At 46.8% G+C, this 18,952-nt stretch overlaps 1 protein-coding gene across 1 annotated transcript in view; it reads left to right on the top strand.

The window, feature by feature from the left end:
• The window catches only part of VWA3A (von Willebrand factor A domain containing 3A), a 71,826-nt gene extending 53,255 nt beyond the window's left edge, over positions 1 to 18,571 (top strand). The window contains exons 23-35 of the mRNA XM_077141577.1: positions 6,129 to 6,275; positions 7,727 to 7,817; positions 8,490 to 8,600; positions 9,112 to 9,209; positions 10,104 to 10,241; positions 11,314 to 11,422; positions 12,975 to 13,119; positions 13,876 to 14,020; positions 14,454 to 14,605; positions 15,368 to 15,491; positions 17,000 to 17,097; positions 17,267 to 17,332; positions 17,719 to 18,571. Coding sequence (XP_076997692.1) covers positions 6,129 to 6,275; positions 7,727 to 7,817; positions 8,490 to 8,600; positions 9,112 to 9,209; positions 10,104 to 10,241; positions 11,314 to 11,422; positions 12,975 to 13,119; positions 13,876 to 14,020; positions 14,454 to 14,605; positions 15,368 to 15,491; positions 17,000 to 17,097; positions 17,267 to 17,318 — 1,410 coding nt within the window. The 3' untranslated portion in view covers positions 17,319 to 17,332; positions 17,719 to 18,571. The remainder of the gene's footprint in view (positions 1 to 6,128; positions 6,276 to 7,726; positions 7,818 to 8,489; positions 8,601 to 9,111; positions 9,210 to 10,103; positions 10,242 to 11,313; positions 11,423 to 12,974; positions 13,120 to 13,875; positions 14,021 to 14,453; positions 14,606 to 15,367; positions 15,492 to 16,999; positions 17,098 to 17,266; positions 17,333 to 17,718) is intronic.
• The last annotated feature ends 381 nt before the right edge of the window (positions 18,572 to 18,952 follow it).

Genomic DNA, 18,952 nt, shown 5'->3' with positions numbered 1-18,952 from the left:
TTTTTTTTAATTAACGGAAAAAAAGAAATTAACCCAACATTTAGAGATCATACCATTCTACACATGCAATCATTAATTCTTAACATCATCACATAGATGCATGATCATCATTTCTTAGTACATTTGCATTGGTTTAGAAGAACTAGCAACATAACCGAAAAAGATATAGAATGTTAATATAGAGAAAAAAATAAAAGTAATAATAGTAAAATCAAAACAAAACAAAACAAAACAAAACAAAAACCTATAGCTCAGATGCAGCTTCATTCAGTGTTTTAACATGATTACTTTACAATTAGGTATTATTGTGCTGTCCATTTTTGAGTTTTTGTATCTAGTCCTGTTGCACAGTCTGTATCCCTTCAGCTTCAATTACCCATTGTCTTACCCTGTTTCTAACTCCTGCTGAACTCTGTTACCAATGACATATTTCAAGTTTATTCTCGAATGTCCGTTCACATCAGTGGGACCATACAGTATTTGTCCTTTAGTTTTTGGCTGGATTCACTCAGCATAATATTCTCTAGGTCCATCCATGTTATTACATGGTTCATAAGTTTATCTTGTCTTAAAGCTGCATAATATTCCATCGTATGTATATACCACAGTTTGTTTAGCCACTCTTCTGTTGATGGAGATTTTGGCTGTTTCCATCTCTTTGCAATTGTAAATAATGCTGCTATAAACATTGGTGTGCAAATGTCCGTTTGTGTCTTTGCCCTTAAGTCCTTTGAGTAGATACCTAGCAATGGTATTGCTGGGTCATATGGCAATTCTATATTCAGCTTTTTGAGGAACCGCCAAACTGCCTTCCACAGTGGTTGCACCCTTTGACATTCCCACCAACAGTGGATAAGTGTGCCTCTTTCTCCGCATCCTCTCCAGCACTTGTCATTTTCTGTTTTGTTGATAATGGCCATTCTGGTGGGTGTGAGATGATATCTCATTGTGGTTTTGATTTGCATTTCTCTAATGGCCGGTTTTTTGTCTCTTTAGTTAAATTTATTCCTAGGTATTTTATTCTTTTAGTTGCAGTTGTAAATGGAATTCATTTCTTGAATTCCCCCTCAGCTTGTTCATTGCTAGTGTATAGAAATACTACAGATTTTTGAATGTTGATCTTGTAACCTGCTACTTTGTTGTACTCATTTATTAGCTCTAGTAGTTTTGTTGTGGATTTTTCCGGGTTTTCGACGTATAGTATCATATCGTCTGCAAACAGTGATAGTTTTACTTCTTCCTTTCCAATTTTGATGCCTTGTATTTCTTTTTCTTGTCTAATTGCTCTGGCTAGAACCTCCAACATGATGTTGAATAATAGTGGTGATAATGGACATCCTTGTCTTGTTCTTGATCTTAGGGGGAAAGTTTTCAATTTTTCCCCATTGAGGATGATATTAGCTGTGGGTTTTTCATATATTCCCTCTATCATTTTAAGAAAGTTCCCTTGTATTCCTATCTTTTGAAGTGTTTTCACCAGGAAAGGATGTTGAATCTTGTCACATGCCTTCTCTGCATCAATTGAGATGATCATGTGATTTTTCTGCTTTGATTTGTTGATATGGTGTATTACATTAATTGATTTTCTTATGTTGAACCATCCTTGCATACCTGGGATGAATCCTACTTGGTCATGATGTATAATTCTTTTAATGTGTTGTTGGATTCGATTTGCTAGAATTTTGTTGAGGATTTTTGCATCTATATTCATTAGAGAGATTGGTCTGTAGTTTTCTTTTTTTGTAATATCTTTGCCTGGTTTTGGTATGAGGGTGATGTTGGCTTCATAGAATGAATTAGGTAGCTTTCCCTCCACTTCGATTTTTTTGAAGAGTTTGAGGAGAGTTGGTACTAATGCTTTCTGGAATGTTTGGTGGAATTCACATGTGAAGCCGTCTGGTCCTGGACTTTTCTTTTTAGGAAGCTTTTGAATGACTGATTCAATTTCTTTACTTGTGATTGGTTTGTTGAGGTCATCTATTTCTTCTTGAGTCAAAGTTGGTTGTTCATGTCTTTCCAGGAACCCGTCCATTTCATCTAAATTGTTGTATTTATTAGCGTAAAGTTGTTCATAGTATCCTGTTATTACCTTCTTTGTTTCTGTGAGGTCAGTGTTTATGTCTCCTCTTCCATTTCTGATCTTATTTATTTGCATCCTCTCTCTTCTTCTTTTTGTCAATCTTGCTAAGGGCCCATCAATCTTATTGGTTTTCTCATAGAACCAACTTCTGGTCTTATTGATTTTCTCTATTGTTTTCAATTTCATTTATTTCTGCTCTAATCTTTGTTATTTCTTTCCTTTTGCTTGCTTTGGGATTAGTTTGCTGTTCTTTCTCCAGTTCTTCCAAGTGGACAGTTAATTCCTGAATTTTTGCCTTTTCTTCTTTTCTGATATAGGCATTTAGGGCAATAAATTTCCCTCTTAGCACTGCCTTTGCTGCGTCCCATAGGTTTTGATATGTTGTGTTTTCGTTTTCATTCGCCTCGAGATATTTACTAATTTCTCTTGCAATTTCTTCCTTGACCCACTCATTGTTTAAGAGTGTGTTGTTGAGCCTCCACGTATTTGTGAATTTTCTGGCACTCCGCCTATTATTGATTTCCAACTTCATTCCTTTATGATCCGAGAAAGTGTTGTGTATGATTTCAATCTTTTTAAATTTGTTAAGACTTGCTTTGTGACCCAGTATATGGTCTATCTTTGAGAATAATCCATGGGCACTTGAGAAAAGGTGTATCCTGCTGTTGTGGGATGTAATGTCCTATAAATGTCTGTTAAGTCTAGCTCATTTATAGTAATATTCAAATTCTCTATTTCTTTATTGATCCTCTGTCTAGATGTTCTGTCCATTGATGAGAGTGGTGAATCGAAGTCTCCAACTATTATGGTATATGTGTCTATTTCCCTTTTCAGTGTTTGCAGTGTATTCCTCACGTATTTTGGGGCATTCTGGTTCAGTGCATAAATATTTATAATTGTTATGTCTTCTTGTTTAATTGTTCCTTTTATTAGTAGATAGTGTCCTTCTTTGTCTCTTTAAACTGTTTTACAGTTGAAGTCTAATTTGTTGGATATTAGTATAGCTACTTCTGCTCTTTTCTTCTTGTTATTTGCATGAAATATCTTTTCCCAACCTTTCACTTTCAACCTATGTTTATCTTTGGGTCTAAGATGTGTTTCCTGTAGACAGCATGTAGAAGGATCCTGTTTTTTAATCCATTCTGCCAGTCTATGCCTTTTGATTGGGGAATTCAGTCCATTAACATTTAGTGTTATTACTGTTTGGATAATATTTTCCTCTACCATTTTGCCTTTTGTATTATATATGTCATATCTGATTTTCCTTCTTTCTACATTCTTCTCCATACCTCTCTCTTCTGTCTTTTCGTATCTGACTCTAGTGCTCCCTTTAGTATTTCTTGCAGAGCTGGTCTCTTGGTCACAAATTCTCTCAGTGACTTTTTGTCTGAGAATGTTTTAATTTCTCCCTCATTTTTGAAGGACAATTTTGCTGGATATAGGAGTCTTGGTTGGCAGTTTTTCTCTTTTATTAATTTAAATATATCATCCCACTGTCTTCTAGCTTCCATGGTTTCTGCTGAGAAATCTACACATAGTCTTATTGGGTTTCCCTTGTATGTGATGGATTGTTTTTCTCTTGCTGCTTTCAAGATCCTCTCTTTCTCTTTGACCTCTGACATTCTAACTAGTAAGTGTCTTGGAGAACGCCTATTTGGGTCTATTCTCTTTGGGGTGCGCTGCACTTCCTGGATCTGTAATTTTAGGTCTTTCATAAGAGTTGGGAAATTTTCAGTGATAATTTCTTCCATTAGTTTTTCTCCTCCTTTTCCCTTCTCTTCTCCTTCTGGGACTCCCACAACACGTGTATTTGTGCGCTTCATACTGTCATTCAGTTCCCTGATCCCCTGTTCAAATTTTTCCTTTCTTTTCCCTATAGTTTCTGTTTCTTTTTGGAATTCAGATGTTCCATCCTCCAGTTCACTAATTCTGGCTTCTGTCTGTTTAAATCTCCCATTGTACGTATCCATTGTTTTTTCCATCTTTTCTACTTTGTCCTTCACTCCCATAAGTTCTGTGATTTGTTTTTTCAGTTTTTCTATTTCTTCTTTTTGTTCAGCTCATGTCTTCTTCATGTCCTCCCTCAATTTATTGATTTGGTTTTTGAAGAGGTTTTCCATTTCTGTTCGTATATTCAGCATCAGTTGTCTCAGCTCCTGTATTTCATTTGAACTATTGGTTTGTTCCTTTGACTGGGCCATATCTTCAATTTTCTGAGTGTGATCCATTATCTTCTGCTGGCGTCTGGACATTTAATCAGATTTCCCTGGGTGTGGGACCCAGCAGGTTGAAAGATTTTTCTGTGAAATCTCTGGGCTCTGTTTTTCTTATCCTGCCCAGTAGGTGGCGCTCGTCTGTCTGCGGGTCCCACCAGTAAAAGATGCTGTGGCTCCTTTAACTTTGGAAAACTCTCGCTGTAGGGGAGGGTCGCCGGCCAAAGTGGCTTGGGGGTGTGCCAATCCGAATCTCCCAGCTGGCCCGGGAATCTGCGCGTGGGGAGGGTCGCCGGCCTCTGCGGCTTGGGGTAGCGCGTGTCCAAATTTCCCAGCCGGCCCGGGGCGCCAAGCGTGGTGGGGGGGCGCCAGCTGCCGCGGCTTGGGGGAGTGCCTATACACCGTTCCCAGCCGGACGGGAAGCCACGTGTTTGGAAGGGACCTCGGTCGCCGGTCTCCGCGGTTTGGGGGATCTCCGATCCAATTCTCCCAGCTGGTCCGGGGGGCCGCGCATGGGGGGGGAGCGCCAGCCGCCACGGCTTGAGGGGATCGCCTGTCCAATCTCCCAGCCAGCCCGGGAAGGAGGGAGGGATGGACTCCGGCTGCCTGCCGCCCCGGCCCGGGGAAGCGCGCACCCCTCGGCGATCTCACCGCAGCGGGTTCTCCCAGCCAGTCAGCCGTTCCAGAATGGGGTACGCTGTCTTCTTGGTCTCTGTAGTGGCTCTGGGAGCTGTTCTATATTGTTTCTACTTCCCTAGTAGCTGTTCTAGAGGAGGAACTAAGACCCGCGCGTCTTACTAAGCCGCCATCTTCTCCGGAAGTCCCCCAGTTGTTGTTTTTTTGCCTTTTTAAAATAATATGCTACATTTCTCTTTTTTTTTATTGTGGCCCACTACAGTAATATAAAATCTGCCATTTCAGCCATTTTAAAGTGCACAATTCCACAGCACTGGGTATGTTCCCACTGTTGTGGAAACAGCCCCACTGTCGGGTCCCATCTGCCTCCATTTTCATTTCTGCCATTTGCAGGGATGAGTCACTCTCCCACCCAGTCTGTAAGCTCCAGGGTCTGGGGACAGGGCTGGCCCAGACCTCCAGGCTCTTTTCTTCCCCTCGGGCTCCGCTGGATGTGCCTTTTTGGGACTTTCAAATCCCCTTCTCCACCTGCCACCAGTCCCTCCTTCACTCTACAGACTCAGGGACAAGGTGCTGGGTGGGGGGGCATATGGTTTAACCCACCCTTTGTAGGATGCTATTTACATTTTAATGGTGTCTTCTAGAGCTTTGGTTGAGAATAATTGGTGGAGACTATTTCAGGCCATTGAGAAATGTGTAGGCAAAGGACTCACGTGTCCCCCACACCTCTGCCAGCAGCCAGGGTCAGCCTGGGCAGAGGGACCTGCGGACGTGGACATTTGTTGCATACTCCCACAGTGTGGAGGCTCTGGGACCAGACCCCCATGGGGTGGAGGCTCCCTACCCACTAGTCCTGTGGCCTTGGGAAGTCCCTTAAACAAACTGAGCCTGGGTTTCCTCTCTGGAAAATGGGGGTAAAAATGGCCCTACATGGATGGGGTGAGGGTTTGAGAGCTCCAGTCATCAATGAGCCCGGGGTCTGTGTGACCCCAGGCCCTCCACAGGTGGTAGGTACTCTTAGGCTGGGCCCACAGTGCTCTTGGCTCCAGGTGGCACTTTAGGGGCAAAAAGGGGAGTTCAAAGGATACCAGAGGTCCCAACAGACGCAATTATCCCGACATTTGTGTGCATGTCCATGTGTCTGTCTGTCTGGTGCTTAGAGGCACCGTGGTGCTGTAACACTCCCAATCCTGTTGCAGTGTGCCTTACTAGTGGCCTCCCTGAAGAACCAGTCGGGAAAAGGACCGGAAAACGCAGCACCCCCAAAAGAAAAGCCAAAGACGCAAAGAAGCCAGCCCAAGAAACTCTGTCCTCCCAAGCCCACGGCCCCCTCGCTGGCCAGAATGGTTTGACTCTCCCCACTGATAACATGCAGAAGCTTTTCTTTCCATCTTGTCTCCTGGTCTTTCCTCGATCCTCACATGGCCAGCGAGGGTGGGGGCAAGGTCTCCCCAGGGTGCATGGGGGTGCCCCTAGCCATGGCCTCTGGGGAAAGGCGCACCGCTGGGGTGCCTGCTTCTCAGCTCTGGGGGCACCCCGTACTACAGCCTCCCCAACACTTCTTGGCTCTGCCTGGCTACCCAGCTGTGTTCCCTAGCCCAGGGCTAAGGACCCTAGGGAGGGGACACCCACCCGGCCATATGGGATGGGTATAGGCAGAAGGGCTCACCCTGGAGGGCCCTGGAGGGTTACTCGGGGCAAAGGAATTAGGGTGTCCTGTGGGCTCTTGCTGTTGCTGTCACTGAAGAGAGCAAGGGCCTGGATGTCCCTGTGCCTGCTAGGGGCTTATTCCCATACACAGCCTCAGCAAGCCCAGGGGGCCTCCAGGAGGGTGACGGTGGGGAGACCACAGCAGGGGCCATGAAACCTGGGCTCTCCTCAGCACTTCACCAGTGAACAGGCCCGGTGAACACAACAGGTTTTCTGAACGAGGAAATCCATCCCAGACAGGGCATGGCTCAGTCCCTGGAGAATCTGAATACACAGGCCCACCGCCCTCATTCAAAGAACTAACTCCACAGGTTTTCAGGAGCCAGTCCAGACACACCACCCTCTCCTGCCTTCCCAAGCAGCTGTCAGTGGGGAAACCCAAACTCGCCAGGCCTGCCTGTTGGCCTTCAGAGGTTCCTGAGCTGATTCAGTGCCGGGAGGCTTAGGCTGCACTGAGGCGTCCAATGGGGCAGCCCAGAAACAGAGCTGGGGGTTGATCCACGGCCTTCTCACAGCGGCTCACTCAAAGGTCACCCAGCGCCCTGGGTGACTGTGTTTAACTACTGCCCCATTTCATTGATGCCCAGTGATAAAGGAGCTCCTCCCTTAAAGCTGAGGTGCCCAGCAGAGCACAGAAGTTACCTGGGTGGTTGCTTACCATGCTGGAGGCCCAGAGACCCCAGTCTTGTAGGAAGGAGGGCAGGTAACTTGTGAATAAAGTTCTGGCACATTGAGAGACGTATCTCTCAGCTGTCCTAGTACCCCACCACCTCCCACACACACACCATCCACACACTTTTTTTTTTTTTAACATGGGCAGGCACCGGGAATCGAACCCAGGTCCTCTGGCATGGCAGGCGAGCATTCTTGCCTGTTGAGCTACCGTGGCCCACTCACGTTTACTTTCTTACCTCAAAGCCCAGAACCCCCTCCAAATCTTCTGCAGGACATGGTCAAACATGCCTGAGGAATCTCCACCCCCTGGCCCTTCCCTGCAAAGGTTTCTCATTGACAGAATGAAGCCGGGATGACTGGGGCACTGGGCACAGAGGCCAGGCCACTGAGGGGAAAGACGCCTGTTTTCTAGAGAGTTAAAGAGGACACTGGCAGAGAGAAGAGTCCCCCCTTGAAAGCCCTGATATGGCATCCACTCAGCAGCAAAGCAGGCATCCCACCCGGTGAGACACCCCGCAGTCGGGCTGGGGCGCAGAGGGAAGGCACATGCAAGGCCAAGGCAGCCTGAGTGCCATGGGGAGCCCTGTATTGATGATGAGAACAACTAGAAGGATCCATGACCATGAGCCTTGACCATACACCAGGCCTTCTGCCAAGACTTGGCCCATTTAATGCTTCCAACAATCTTACGCAGTAGGGTCTCTACTAGCGCCCCATTTTACAGGCAGAGAAACTCAGGCTCCAATGGGGGTAAGGGTAACATGCCAGCTAGTTTTTAACAGGGTGGCCATATCTTTATGCAAGTACTCGGCTCAGAGGACCTAAGGCCATGTATCATATTTCTGACGCCAAAGACGTGGCAGAATGGTGCAAAGTTTAATTCTGGAGTCAAAACTAAAAACTCACTTATCTCATCTGTACGCTGGGGATTTTGAGGAGAAAATGGAGCAGGGTGTGGAAAGCACGTAGCACCATGCTTGGTACGCATGCAGGACACATTAAATGATAGCTCTAGCTCTTGCTGATCTGGCTGAGTCAGTATTGCGGTGTGCCTCAAGGCTGTCTTGGAGCCCCACCTTCCAGGCCAGAGGGCAGCTGAGATTGAGAAGCCCACCAGCCAGGCTGGACAGTGAACCCAGGAGGCTGCTCCGGCCAACAAACCTAATGTTCTCTAGTTCCAGCCCAGTCACTGAAAGAATGGACTATAGGATGGAGGAGGAAGACCAAGCCAAAAGAAGCAGAGACATCTCTCTCACTGTTTTATACAGATACAGGAAATAATGTGGGTAAGCTGTAAGCCTGACCCCTGCACAAAGGTCTGGGCAGCCTGCTGATCCTATGGGATCAGCAAGCCTGGTGGGCAGGAGCTTCCTCCATCCAGGCAACAACTACTCCAGGCCTGGGGCAGTACTGCCCCTGGAGTAGCCCATCCTTCAACCACTCAGCCCTCCCAGTCCTGGGGAATGGACACAGAAAGACTTAACATTAGCAGGAGAATGACAAAAGTCAGGACCTCCTAAGGTCCTGCCGCACAGACCCTCTGGCTCCCCCCAACAGGGCTAGTTTCCTTAGATTTGGAGCTGATGACGAAGGACACAGAGATGAGTTCCCAAGGTCAGAGGGAGATCCTGAGCAGCCTTCCCCCACCCACCTAGCAGCCTACCTTTCTACCTCTCAGCAAATTGCACCTGAGGAATTTTACAACTGACCTGATGGACCCTGAAATTGACATGGAATGGGAAGTGGTGGGTAGGAAGGTGAGAGGTGCACAAAGTAACTTTACTGTGTTTCTTCTAGGTTCTGTGTACAAGAAGTATCCTCAGGGAAAGTGTGTAAGAAGAACTAGCCCATCTATTGAGTTGCCCAGAAAGGATAAAATTTGTTCAAGCCAAGAGGTATTGCATTGTCAGCACCAGCACATGGCCCTAAGGCCATAATTCCACCTGACAACCATACTTTTAGGAGGGTGGACACACTTGAAAACAAGGACACATCTGCTTAGGGTGACTGCTTAATGTGGCAGATGGAGTAAGGGTTCAGTAGACATAGGTTTGAAATCTGTGTCTGCTACTTCCTAGATGGGTCATGTTGATCATGTCACTTAGTTCCTCTCGATCTCAATGTTCTTGTAAAATGGAGACAGTTATGCCCATCTAATAAATTGATGTGGGGGGTTAATTGAAGTGTATTTCATTTAAAGTACTACATGGTGCCGGATGCTTTGGGTTGCAAGGAACAGAAATACCCCTCCCTGTTCTTATGTGGAAGACAGAACATATTTCTTCTTACAGCCATCCATTCAGTACAAGTCTAAGAGGGGTGCTAGTTGCTATGCGGTGCTGGTTACTGTATGTTGTTGATTGCTGTGGGGTGCTGGTTGCTATGCTTGGATTGGCTCGGCCCTGCCCATTCTTATATCTCTCAATTTGGCAAGGAGACTGAGATGACCCTAATTGGCTGACACTCTGAACTTTAGACCAATTAGGATTTTCTACCCAAATGTTGTGGGTTTGAAATGATGTTCAAGAAGCAACAGTGACCTCTAGACTAGGGAGTAGTAAGTGCTCAATAAATTTTGTTTCCATTCCACAAATTCTTTGTGCATCTATGCCTGAAGCTGGGGAAGGAAATTGCATGCAGCAGATGCTCAGTGAGCTCCGTGAGGGCCTAGGAAACCCCACAGGTCGATCATGTGAGACAGATTTCAGATATGTGGTTTCAATAAAGGTGAGTCAAACAACCATTCATTTAAGCTGGGCTTACTTAATAGCTCTTTCTTTATTTTAAAGTGGATAGCCAACTATGGGCTGAAAAAACTGAAGATGGGGATCTCTCGACACCTTGGTTCCAATTGCACTCATCAAACGTCAGCACAGAGGCCTGCATCAGCCAAGTACTGCAGTGTCTTCCCCAGTGTAGAGGTCAATGTAAGTCATATATATATATATTTTTTCTCCCCTAAGCCATGCCTCTTCTCAGCCACAAATGGCAGAGAGTAGTGCTCCGGGGAAAGCTCCGCATGAATGTATGATACCATAGTTATATCCCTGCTACTAATATTGACTATAAAGTGGCACTGCAGGGTGGGCCACAGTGGCTCAGCAGGCAGAGTTCTCACCTGCCATGCTGGAGACCCGGGTTCGATTCCCAGTGCCTGCCTGTGCACCAAAAATAAAAGGGGGACTGCCCTCAGGTGGGGGTGGGGGGTGGGTTAGGAAGAGCAGAATCCTGTTGGAAGCAAAGTTATCTCTCCAGCAGCAACCTGAGCAGGACACCCAGGGACAGAAGGGCTCACTGGAGTGAGAACTAGAAATAATTGCTGGCAACATTGGGCTGTGGCCGAAGTATCTGCCAATCAGGACTCTATACCTCTAATACTGCTGAAGGTTGTGTTAGGATGGTAGAGGGGGTGTGTTGGGGGGGGTGGGAGTTTTCTTCCTGATTTTTCATTTTGGGGGTTATGTTTTTACATTGCTCTAACACTGGAGCAAGTAAATTTTACGACAAAATGAACATCTAAACTTTTTTTTTAAAAGACCCCATTTTCTCTCCTTTCTCTTTAATACTACATAAAAAAAACATCAGGAGAAACCGCAAAATTAGAAAGAACCACCAAATTCAAATTTATCCACTGGATAGTTTATCGTGCTTCCCCTTCTCAAACCGAGATAAAGATTAAGTTTGAAATGTATGGACATCACACCGTACCATCTGACCTGGCTTTGAGAGTTTTCCACTTGAAAATTGAGAGAGAAAATCACAGTGACTGCATTTGCCACAAAACCATCATCCCAATTCCTCCACTCCTTCCTAGAACCATAAATCCTAGTAGTGTAATAAAAAAAATTATAAAGCTTTAAAACCAAAATTTAAAATGTATGCTTAAGAGATGCTTTGGAAATTATTAACCACAAATGGAGTAAGCCGTTTTAGGGATTGATGAGGGGAGTAAAGAAATAGTCGATTGTGGGAAATTTGTCTCCACTTGCCATCATGCAGGGGATGTTGAGACACATTCATTGGACTCTCAGGGAAATCGAGGCATACATCACGAACCTGGAGAAGGTGATGAGGCGCTATGTCCAGAGGCTGCAGTGGCTGCTGTCAGGTGAGTCTGCCACCTGTCCCAGAGGCCAGAGACCATAAGCGGAAGTGGAAAGTTACCCCCAGGGGCCCTGGGGTCAGCTCCTCCCAGGCCAGGCACTCAAGAGCTGGCAGGTCGGAGGATTCGGTCAGAATGATCATCCAGGTACAATACAACTTCTGGGTTCCGAGGTCAAGCCAGGCGATGTTTGTCGGGTGCTGGATGACAGGGGGGGTAGTGGCTTAAGAGCACCACAGAGCAACCTGACCATCCAGGGCTCTGCGAGGCCAGCTGCCTCACCTCATCCTCCTGGATGGCACTGGAGTTCAGCTTCGAGAAGCTTGGGCTAGTAGTGACTGGGTGCCATCAAACTGGTCCACGCAGGTAGAGATGGTGAGGGGTCCGGACAGAGAGGAAACCTCCATTCTTCTTTACAAACAGCACCACAGCCTCTCCAGGAGAGGCGAATGGCCAGGGCTGGCTGAGGAGGGCCAAGCTCACCTCCCAGAGGAGGGTGGGCTGGGAATTAAGAGAGAGTCGGAAGCAGCAAGTCGAAGTGGATGGGCAGACCATGCCACGGGCAAGGGCACGGATTTAGGCTTTGGGGCCTGTAAGGGTCCCAAGGAAGGAGGGAGCCTTTTATAGAGGACCACTCGGGGTCCTGTACAAATTCATTAGGTCCAGTCCTCTTCAGGAGAACCTGCTATAGACAATCCACGGGCAGTGGGGTGTAGCGACAGTGGCAGCTTTCCAAAGCCTCTGGAGGGGGCTGCGTGCTCCAGCTTCATCTCATGTCCTTCTCCCCATGGGCCTCTCTCTACCAGTCTCTTCTTCTATTCCCCACAGTGGGCTTCTCTTCGTTCCTGAAGCAGTCCACACTCTTCTCTCCCTCTGCAGTCCTTCACAGGCCGTTGCCTCTATCTGGCATGACCTCCACACCTCCACTTCATTTCTCGTCGGTCGCAGCTTCTCTGCTCCCCAGCCTATATCCAACTAATTTTGATTCTCCCAATTTCATGCTTCCACAACACCATCTCTTCCTCCCTAACCCTGGTAGAATTGTCATCGTTTGTTTAACTTCTGTCCTCCTTGGCCACCTGCAAGCTCCGTGAGCACAGAGCCCCTCTCTGGCTTGCCTTGTACTTTGCACAGTGCCTGGCAGATAGTGGATGCTCAGCGACTTTCTGCTGGCCAGTTGGCTGACTGCATGCTCTCGAACAGCTCTTTAGGCCCCAAACCACACTTGGACACCCTTTAGTCCAACCACTTCATTTTAGAGGTGAGGAAACAAGCCCAGGGAGATAACAGCCACTTGTGCAAGTCGTTGCAGGCAGAACCAGAACTAAAATCTCGATCTGCTGACGCCCAGACTCACTGACTCGCTCTGCCCTTGGGCAGTTGCCCCTCCAGCAGCACCACAGAGGCCGTCTCCCAGGGAGCTGACGTTTGATAAAATGGTCAGGCTACAAGTGTTGCAAGACTGTATATCTCATAGATATAGTGAGGAAAACCACAAGGAGGAGAGACACCCCCCCTCACTCTTTTTCTGTCTCTGTCCCCACCTCCCTCGGAACAGGGAGCCGCCGCCTGTTTGGTGCCATTTTGGAGAGCAAAGTGTGCATCCTGCTGGACACGTCGGGGTCCATGGGCCCCTACCTGCAGCAGGTGAAGGCGGAGCTGATTCTGCTGATTTGGGAACAGCTGCGGAAGCACTGTAAGAGGTAGGAGGCAGGGGTGCAGGTCGGGGGGTTGGGGAGAGCCTCAGAAAGACCCAAGAAATAGTTCCTGGGGCTTCCCTGGCCAAGGAATCTCTCTGCTTGGAGTTTCAGAGAGCGTGGGGGATTCTGGAATGCTCTTCTGAAAAGCCTATTTGAGGAAGGAAGAACACTGTTTTCTGCTGAAGTAAAGCATCTCAGGCCCAGAGACACTTGTTAGCAGAGTAAGGGAACTTCTATGTGATCTCGAAATATGGATTTCAGCTGCCCTTGATTTTTTTTTTTTTTTAAAGAAGAGAGACTCAGATTCTAGGCTGAGGCTCATTCTTGCCTGAATATTAATAAGAGTAAACATTTATTGGGTATTTTCTGAGCTCAATAATGCATGATTTCCTTCAAGCCTCACAAAGACCCCTTATAACAATGCTGTTATTATCCCCGTTTTACAGATAAGGAAAGTAGGACTTAAGAGAGATTGGGTAATCTGCCCACACAAGATAGCATAACCAGGAAGTGGCTGATCTGGGATTTAAAATCTATTTCCAGCTGCATCTAGAATCTCCAGTGCAAATCTTCTCATTCTTAGGTGCCACCCCCCTCCCCCAGAAGGGCCACAGAGTCCCTGTAGGGGTCTTCCCAGAGAGCCATAAACAGTCCTCACAGAGGTTGCTTCCCCCAGAATTCAATATAGACTCGCCTGTTCTCACCAGTCTCTCTTTCTCTCCTTCTCTGTCTGTCCCCCTTCTCCTCCTCCTTTCCCAGTTTCAACCTGCTCAGCTTCGCAGAGGGCCTACAGCCATGGCAGGACACTCTGGTGGAGACCACAGACGCAGCATGCCACCAGGCCATGCAGTGGGTGACCCACCTAGAAGCTCAGGGGAATACGTCAGTCTTAGAAGCATTACTGGCAAGTTCCGTCATTAAACCCCCTTCCCTTCCTAGCAGCAAAACATCTCTGCTGATAATTAAGGTCACTTTCCTTTTGCATGCTGCTTTAGAATTTACCAAGTGTTATTTTGTTTTGTCTCCCAAAAACCCAGTGAAAAAGGTATTCTCATTGTTCCAACTTTATAGATGAAAATCTAGAGGCTCAGAGAGGTTAAGTGACTCGCTTGGGGTTAACCAGCCAGGAAGTGGGCATATGCTTTCTACTAACCCTCAGCCGCTTCCTCCATCTGTCTTAGGCTGAAAAGGGGAGTCTGTTGGCGTGAATGAACAAGTCAGGGGGATTGGATCAGAATCCTCTTCCTGGGGGATAGCAGGAGCCTTCCTCATGCAATCAGTTTTCGCCCTTCATAGTTAGCTATTACCCTGAGCTCCACCTGCCCGGGCTCTTGCAGAAGGCTTTTGGCTTTCACGGTGTGGAAGGATTATACCTCCTGACTGACGGGAAGCCAGACACGAGCTGCAGCCTTATTCTAAGCGAAGTCCAAAGACTCGAGGAGAGAAGAGCCGTGAAGGTGCATACCATTTCCTTTAACAGCTCCGACAGGTGAGCAGTGAGACACCTGGGCAGAGTTTCATCTTCCCCAGAAGGCCTGAGCCTCCTCTCCTAATCTGGGCCTCATGTTAGACCCCCATCTCCCTGGGCTCCCATCCTGCGAGTCAGCAATTAGGAGCTGCCCTCTTCCTTGGGACCCTGGGCAGCTCTGACAACTCTCCGCGCCTCACTCACCCGCCCATGGGGCGCTCCTCTGATTTTCTCCTGTGGGCAGACAGATGTGCACCGACCTGCACAGTCATATTTTATTCTCCATCCTGATGTTTCTTGGGAACACGCTTGTGAATGTTTGGGAGGAAAAAAGCTAGAGAGGAAAACATAACAGATTAACGTAGCATCGTTATGGTTACTTTCATAGATGGTCACTAAAGGAGAACATCTTTTAGATGAGAGAGATTCTGCTCCTTTGGAAAAGCTTTAATAGTAGTGGCAAAACTGTGATTACTCTAGGAACTTGGAAAATGTTGGATCCTTCTCTCTAAACCATGAGCTCCGTGAAGGTCATACTTGGGTCCTGGACAGATCTAACACTTATTAGGCACTGGACAGGCTTCCAATAAAGGAACGGGGCTAAGGCATGCTGGCCATGCGGTCTGAGGGAGTCCGGGCTCAGTGGTGACCGCTGCCCACGAACGGACTGAGAACATGTTCTTGGTGATACTGACATCCTCAGCTCTGGGGGCACTTGCTTGGGGAGCTGGCAGGGGCCTGGTCAGTTGGCCTCTCCCCAGCCCTCTCTTCCAACCCCACTAGGGCAGCAGTTGAGTTCCTGAGAACACTGGCTTCGCTCACCAGGGGACGCTATCACTGCCCTGTTAGTGAGGATGCACTCTTCAAAATCCGTGGCCTGCTGACCAAGGGCTTCGTCAATGAAGGGGTAGGTGGTGAGCAGCGAGGTTTGTAGAACTGGCTCCGCAAATTGTCGGCAGTCACAATTTTGCCGTTCTAGGGAAAGAGATCTCTGCTTCTCTTGGAAAACCAAGTGTTGGCTAAAATAGATTGTGTTTCCTGGCTGCTGGGCTTTCAGGCTGACTGTCCTCAAAGATGGAAAAGAAGCAGGGCTTGGGGGTATTATTTAATAATTGCAACAGCTTACATTTATTGAGTGCCTACTGTGTGCAGGCACTTTGCTTCCTAAGGATTACCTGTTTTCAACTCCCAACCATTCGTAGGCCCATTTCACAGATGAACAGACCAAGGAGAGATACCGAAAGTCATGGTAAAACACCCTCGCCCTTAACCTATATGCTTTACCTCCTGTTTATTTCTGTCTCCCTGGGCTAAAGTCATTGAAACACAGAAATCCAAATTATCTGTTAGAGAACAAATCTAGTAAAGCCATAGTTTCCTCCAGGCTTGTGGGATAAGAGGAAAACACCAATGATCCTCTTCTGATATGATGAAGAAATTATGCACTTATTTATACCTTTTAGCAATGCAGCGTTGCCAGTTGCAACATTTCCAGGGCAACAGGATTATCAAGTAAGACAACCAATTAGAATTCCAGATTTCTTTTTGGATGTTAAATGTTACTTCGAAGGACCTGGTATAATTTTTGAAACCTGAGTGTCTTACAGGAACCTTTTGTTCAAGCAACTATTCTAGGGACAAATATTACAAATAATAAAGAAAGCAATACAAGTTGGTAAAAGTAATGGATGGTCACCCAAGTATCCTTATTACCCGGAAAAACAAACTTGATGACACAGGGAAGGTTCTCAGTGTAATACCTGACCAAACCGGATTCTGTGAATAGTTTAGGCGCAGAGAGGGATCTCCCCTTGCGCTGTAGCCAAGGAGAAGGGTTAACTTCATCTCTTTCTTAGTTTCTCTTGTTAGTTGTGAGAACCTGTGTTTCATTTTGTTTTTTTTTTTGGGGGGGGGTGCATTCAAGCACTCTACCACTGACACCCGTGCACCCAAGAACTTGCATTTTTAAGGCGAGGCTCTAGAATTTCATTAGTTAACATAAGAAAAAAGCATGCTTGCGTAGCTCCATTTTCCTAGAAGAAATGGAGAAAGGGCTGAAGAGATTTTATCTAATAAGAATGGGATTTAAAAAAAAAAGAAGAAGAACATATAGCATTTCTGTTCTACCAGACTCAGAGACCTGCTGATGGCAGTGAGACTCAGGGACCAGCATGGTTTGCCCCTGTCCCCACACCTACAATGACACCAGCCATCTTATTTCAAGGGTCCCATTTGCAGAATAACTGCCCTGGAGGCAGTGGGCTCCACACCCCTGGAAGCTGAGGCCCACAAGATTTCCTGCATGGAGAGGCTGGATTTCATTAGTTCTAAAATTCTGCTCCTGAGATTTTGGATTTTCGGTTTCCATTCAGTCATTTAATGGACGTAACTTCACGCTTATTTCCCCTCTTCAAGGATCCCGTCTTGCCACTATTCGAAGGTGATGATTTAAAGAGACTGGCCCAGGAGATGACCAAGGCCAGAAGCTTCCTGCAGCAGGCCAAGTCCTTCAGGTGTGCCCTACGAGCAGCCCCTCCCACCCTGACTCCACCCCACCCAGACCAGCCAGGGCCCACCCTGGTCCTGGCATCCTCGCCCCTGGTTTCTAACTCGGCTTCTCCCTGTCAGACCCAGAAATCTAGGCCTCAGGGGGACCATCTTCCTTTATTTCCTGCCTTCCAGATCCCAACTCCAGGAGAAAAACAACAGGACACCAGAGGTTGCTCTTTTTTAAAGGAACATTCTCAGGTGAGGGTAGGGAAAGGACTGACCAGGTAATTGAGTCCCTTTCTAAATGCCTGATGGCATTCTCAGCTTTGTAGACAGTAATTACCATGAAGAGGGGTCAGAAACAATGATTTCTCTAAGCTGAAAGGCCACTCTAAAAGAGCCACTCTCCAAGCCCATCTTGGCCATGAGGACCAGATGACCTGGAAAGCTGTAACCTCAGATTACCCACTGGAAACATGATGCCAGGAGCCAAGGCTCCCTGGAAGCTGAGGAAGGAAAGTCTCTGTCCTTTGTGAACTGGGCCATCCCCAAGCCCTAACTCTCCTGCCCTGGCCCCTACACACACTACACCGCAGCCACAAGACTGTCACTCACTGGGATGCCCTCCTTGCCGCCTTCTACAGGTGTCTCCTGCTCAACCCTCAAGACACAGCTCAAATGATACCAGTTCCCTGTGAAGATGTCCTGGGACCCATCAAGGGCTGGGAGTCTCCAGGCAGAGCTGGGAATTGCCAGCCTTCTTCCCATCGCTTCCTGCTCAAACGTACCTCTTCTTACGCTTAGTCCTCCATGCCATAGTCCTTGCCTGCATGTTGGACTCTCCCTTTTTTATTTTAATTCTTTATTAGAGAATTTGTAGGTTTACAGAAAAATCAGGCATAAAACACGAAGTTCCCATACACTACTCTATTATTAACACCTTGCATTAGTGTGTTGCATTGGTGGTGACTGATGAAAGAACATTCTTATAATTATACTTCTAAACCTTGTGCTCCCTCAGGAGGAGGCTGGTGTCCCAACCATCTGTGGGTCCCCAGCACCTGCCCTGTGGCTGACTCGCCATCAGCAACGAGCATGCAGTCTAGTTTTGGGAACCCATTTCCAGAACCCAACCAGATGCGGTTGTGTCTGCCTTGGTATTCTCTCCGTTCCTCCAGTCACCCTGGCCCCCTGGGGCCACTGCAGAGTCACTGTCAGCCTGTCTTGGAAGAAGGAGTAACAAGTGAGTCCGCATCTCCATGCCCCTCCCCGGCTCAATCAAACCCAGCTGGAGGCTGCTCTGGAACCCAGTCCAGGGCGAATGCGAATGCCCTGCTCCACACGTGAATATCGGGCTGGGTTTCTGGGCCAGCTGTGTACACATGAAATGCACGTGTCATATATTATTGTTGTCTGAAATAATTTTCTAAAGCAAGAAAGAAAAATACTTTTATTTCATTAACAGGATCAGAATGCCTTCTTATTAACTGTTTGAAGTGATGCTTGTATTTAAATTTTGATGAGATAAAATTATTATTAAAAGATTTATATGTAGAATATATAAAAACTCCTTCAATAAGAAAAATATAGAGATACAAACATTAAGAAATAATCAAGACTCCAGAAAAGACTTCACAAATGGAAACTAAGTATATGAAAAGATGACCTACTACCTTTCCATCAGGGAAATATAAATTAAAACTACAAGGAAACACCACTTACAGACCCACCACCTGGGTCTAAAATAAAAAGATTAATGCATATTAGTCTAAACGGCTAAAAATAAAAAGACTCATGATGTCAAGATAGGAAGCACTTAGAATTCTCATACATAGTCGGACTGGGGGTGGAAGCACAAATTGGTTCAACCACTTTGGA

This window comes from Tamandua tetradactyla, chromosome 23 (genome assembly GCF_023851605.1).
Source record: "Tamandua tetradactyla isolate mTamTet1 chromosome 23, mTamTet1.pri, whole genome shotgun sequence".
Lineage (NCBI taxonomy): Eukaryota > Metazoa > Chordata > Mammalia > Pilosa > Myrmecophagidae > Tamandua > Tamandua tetradactyla.
Note: the sequence above shows the minus strand (reverse complement) of the source record. Positions and strands in the feature narration are given on the sequence as shown.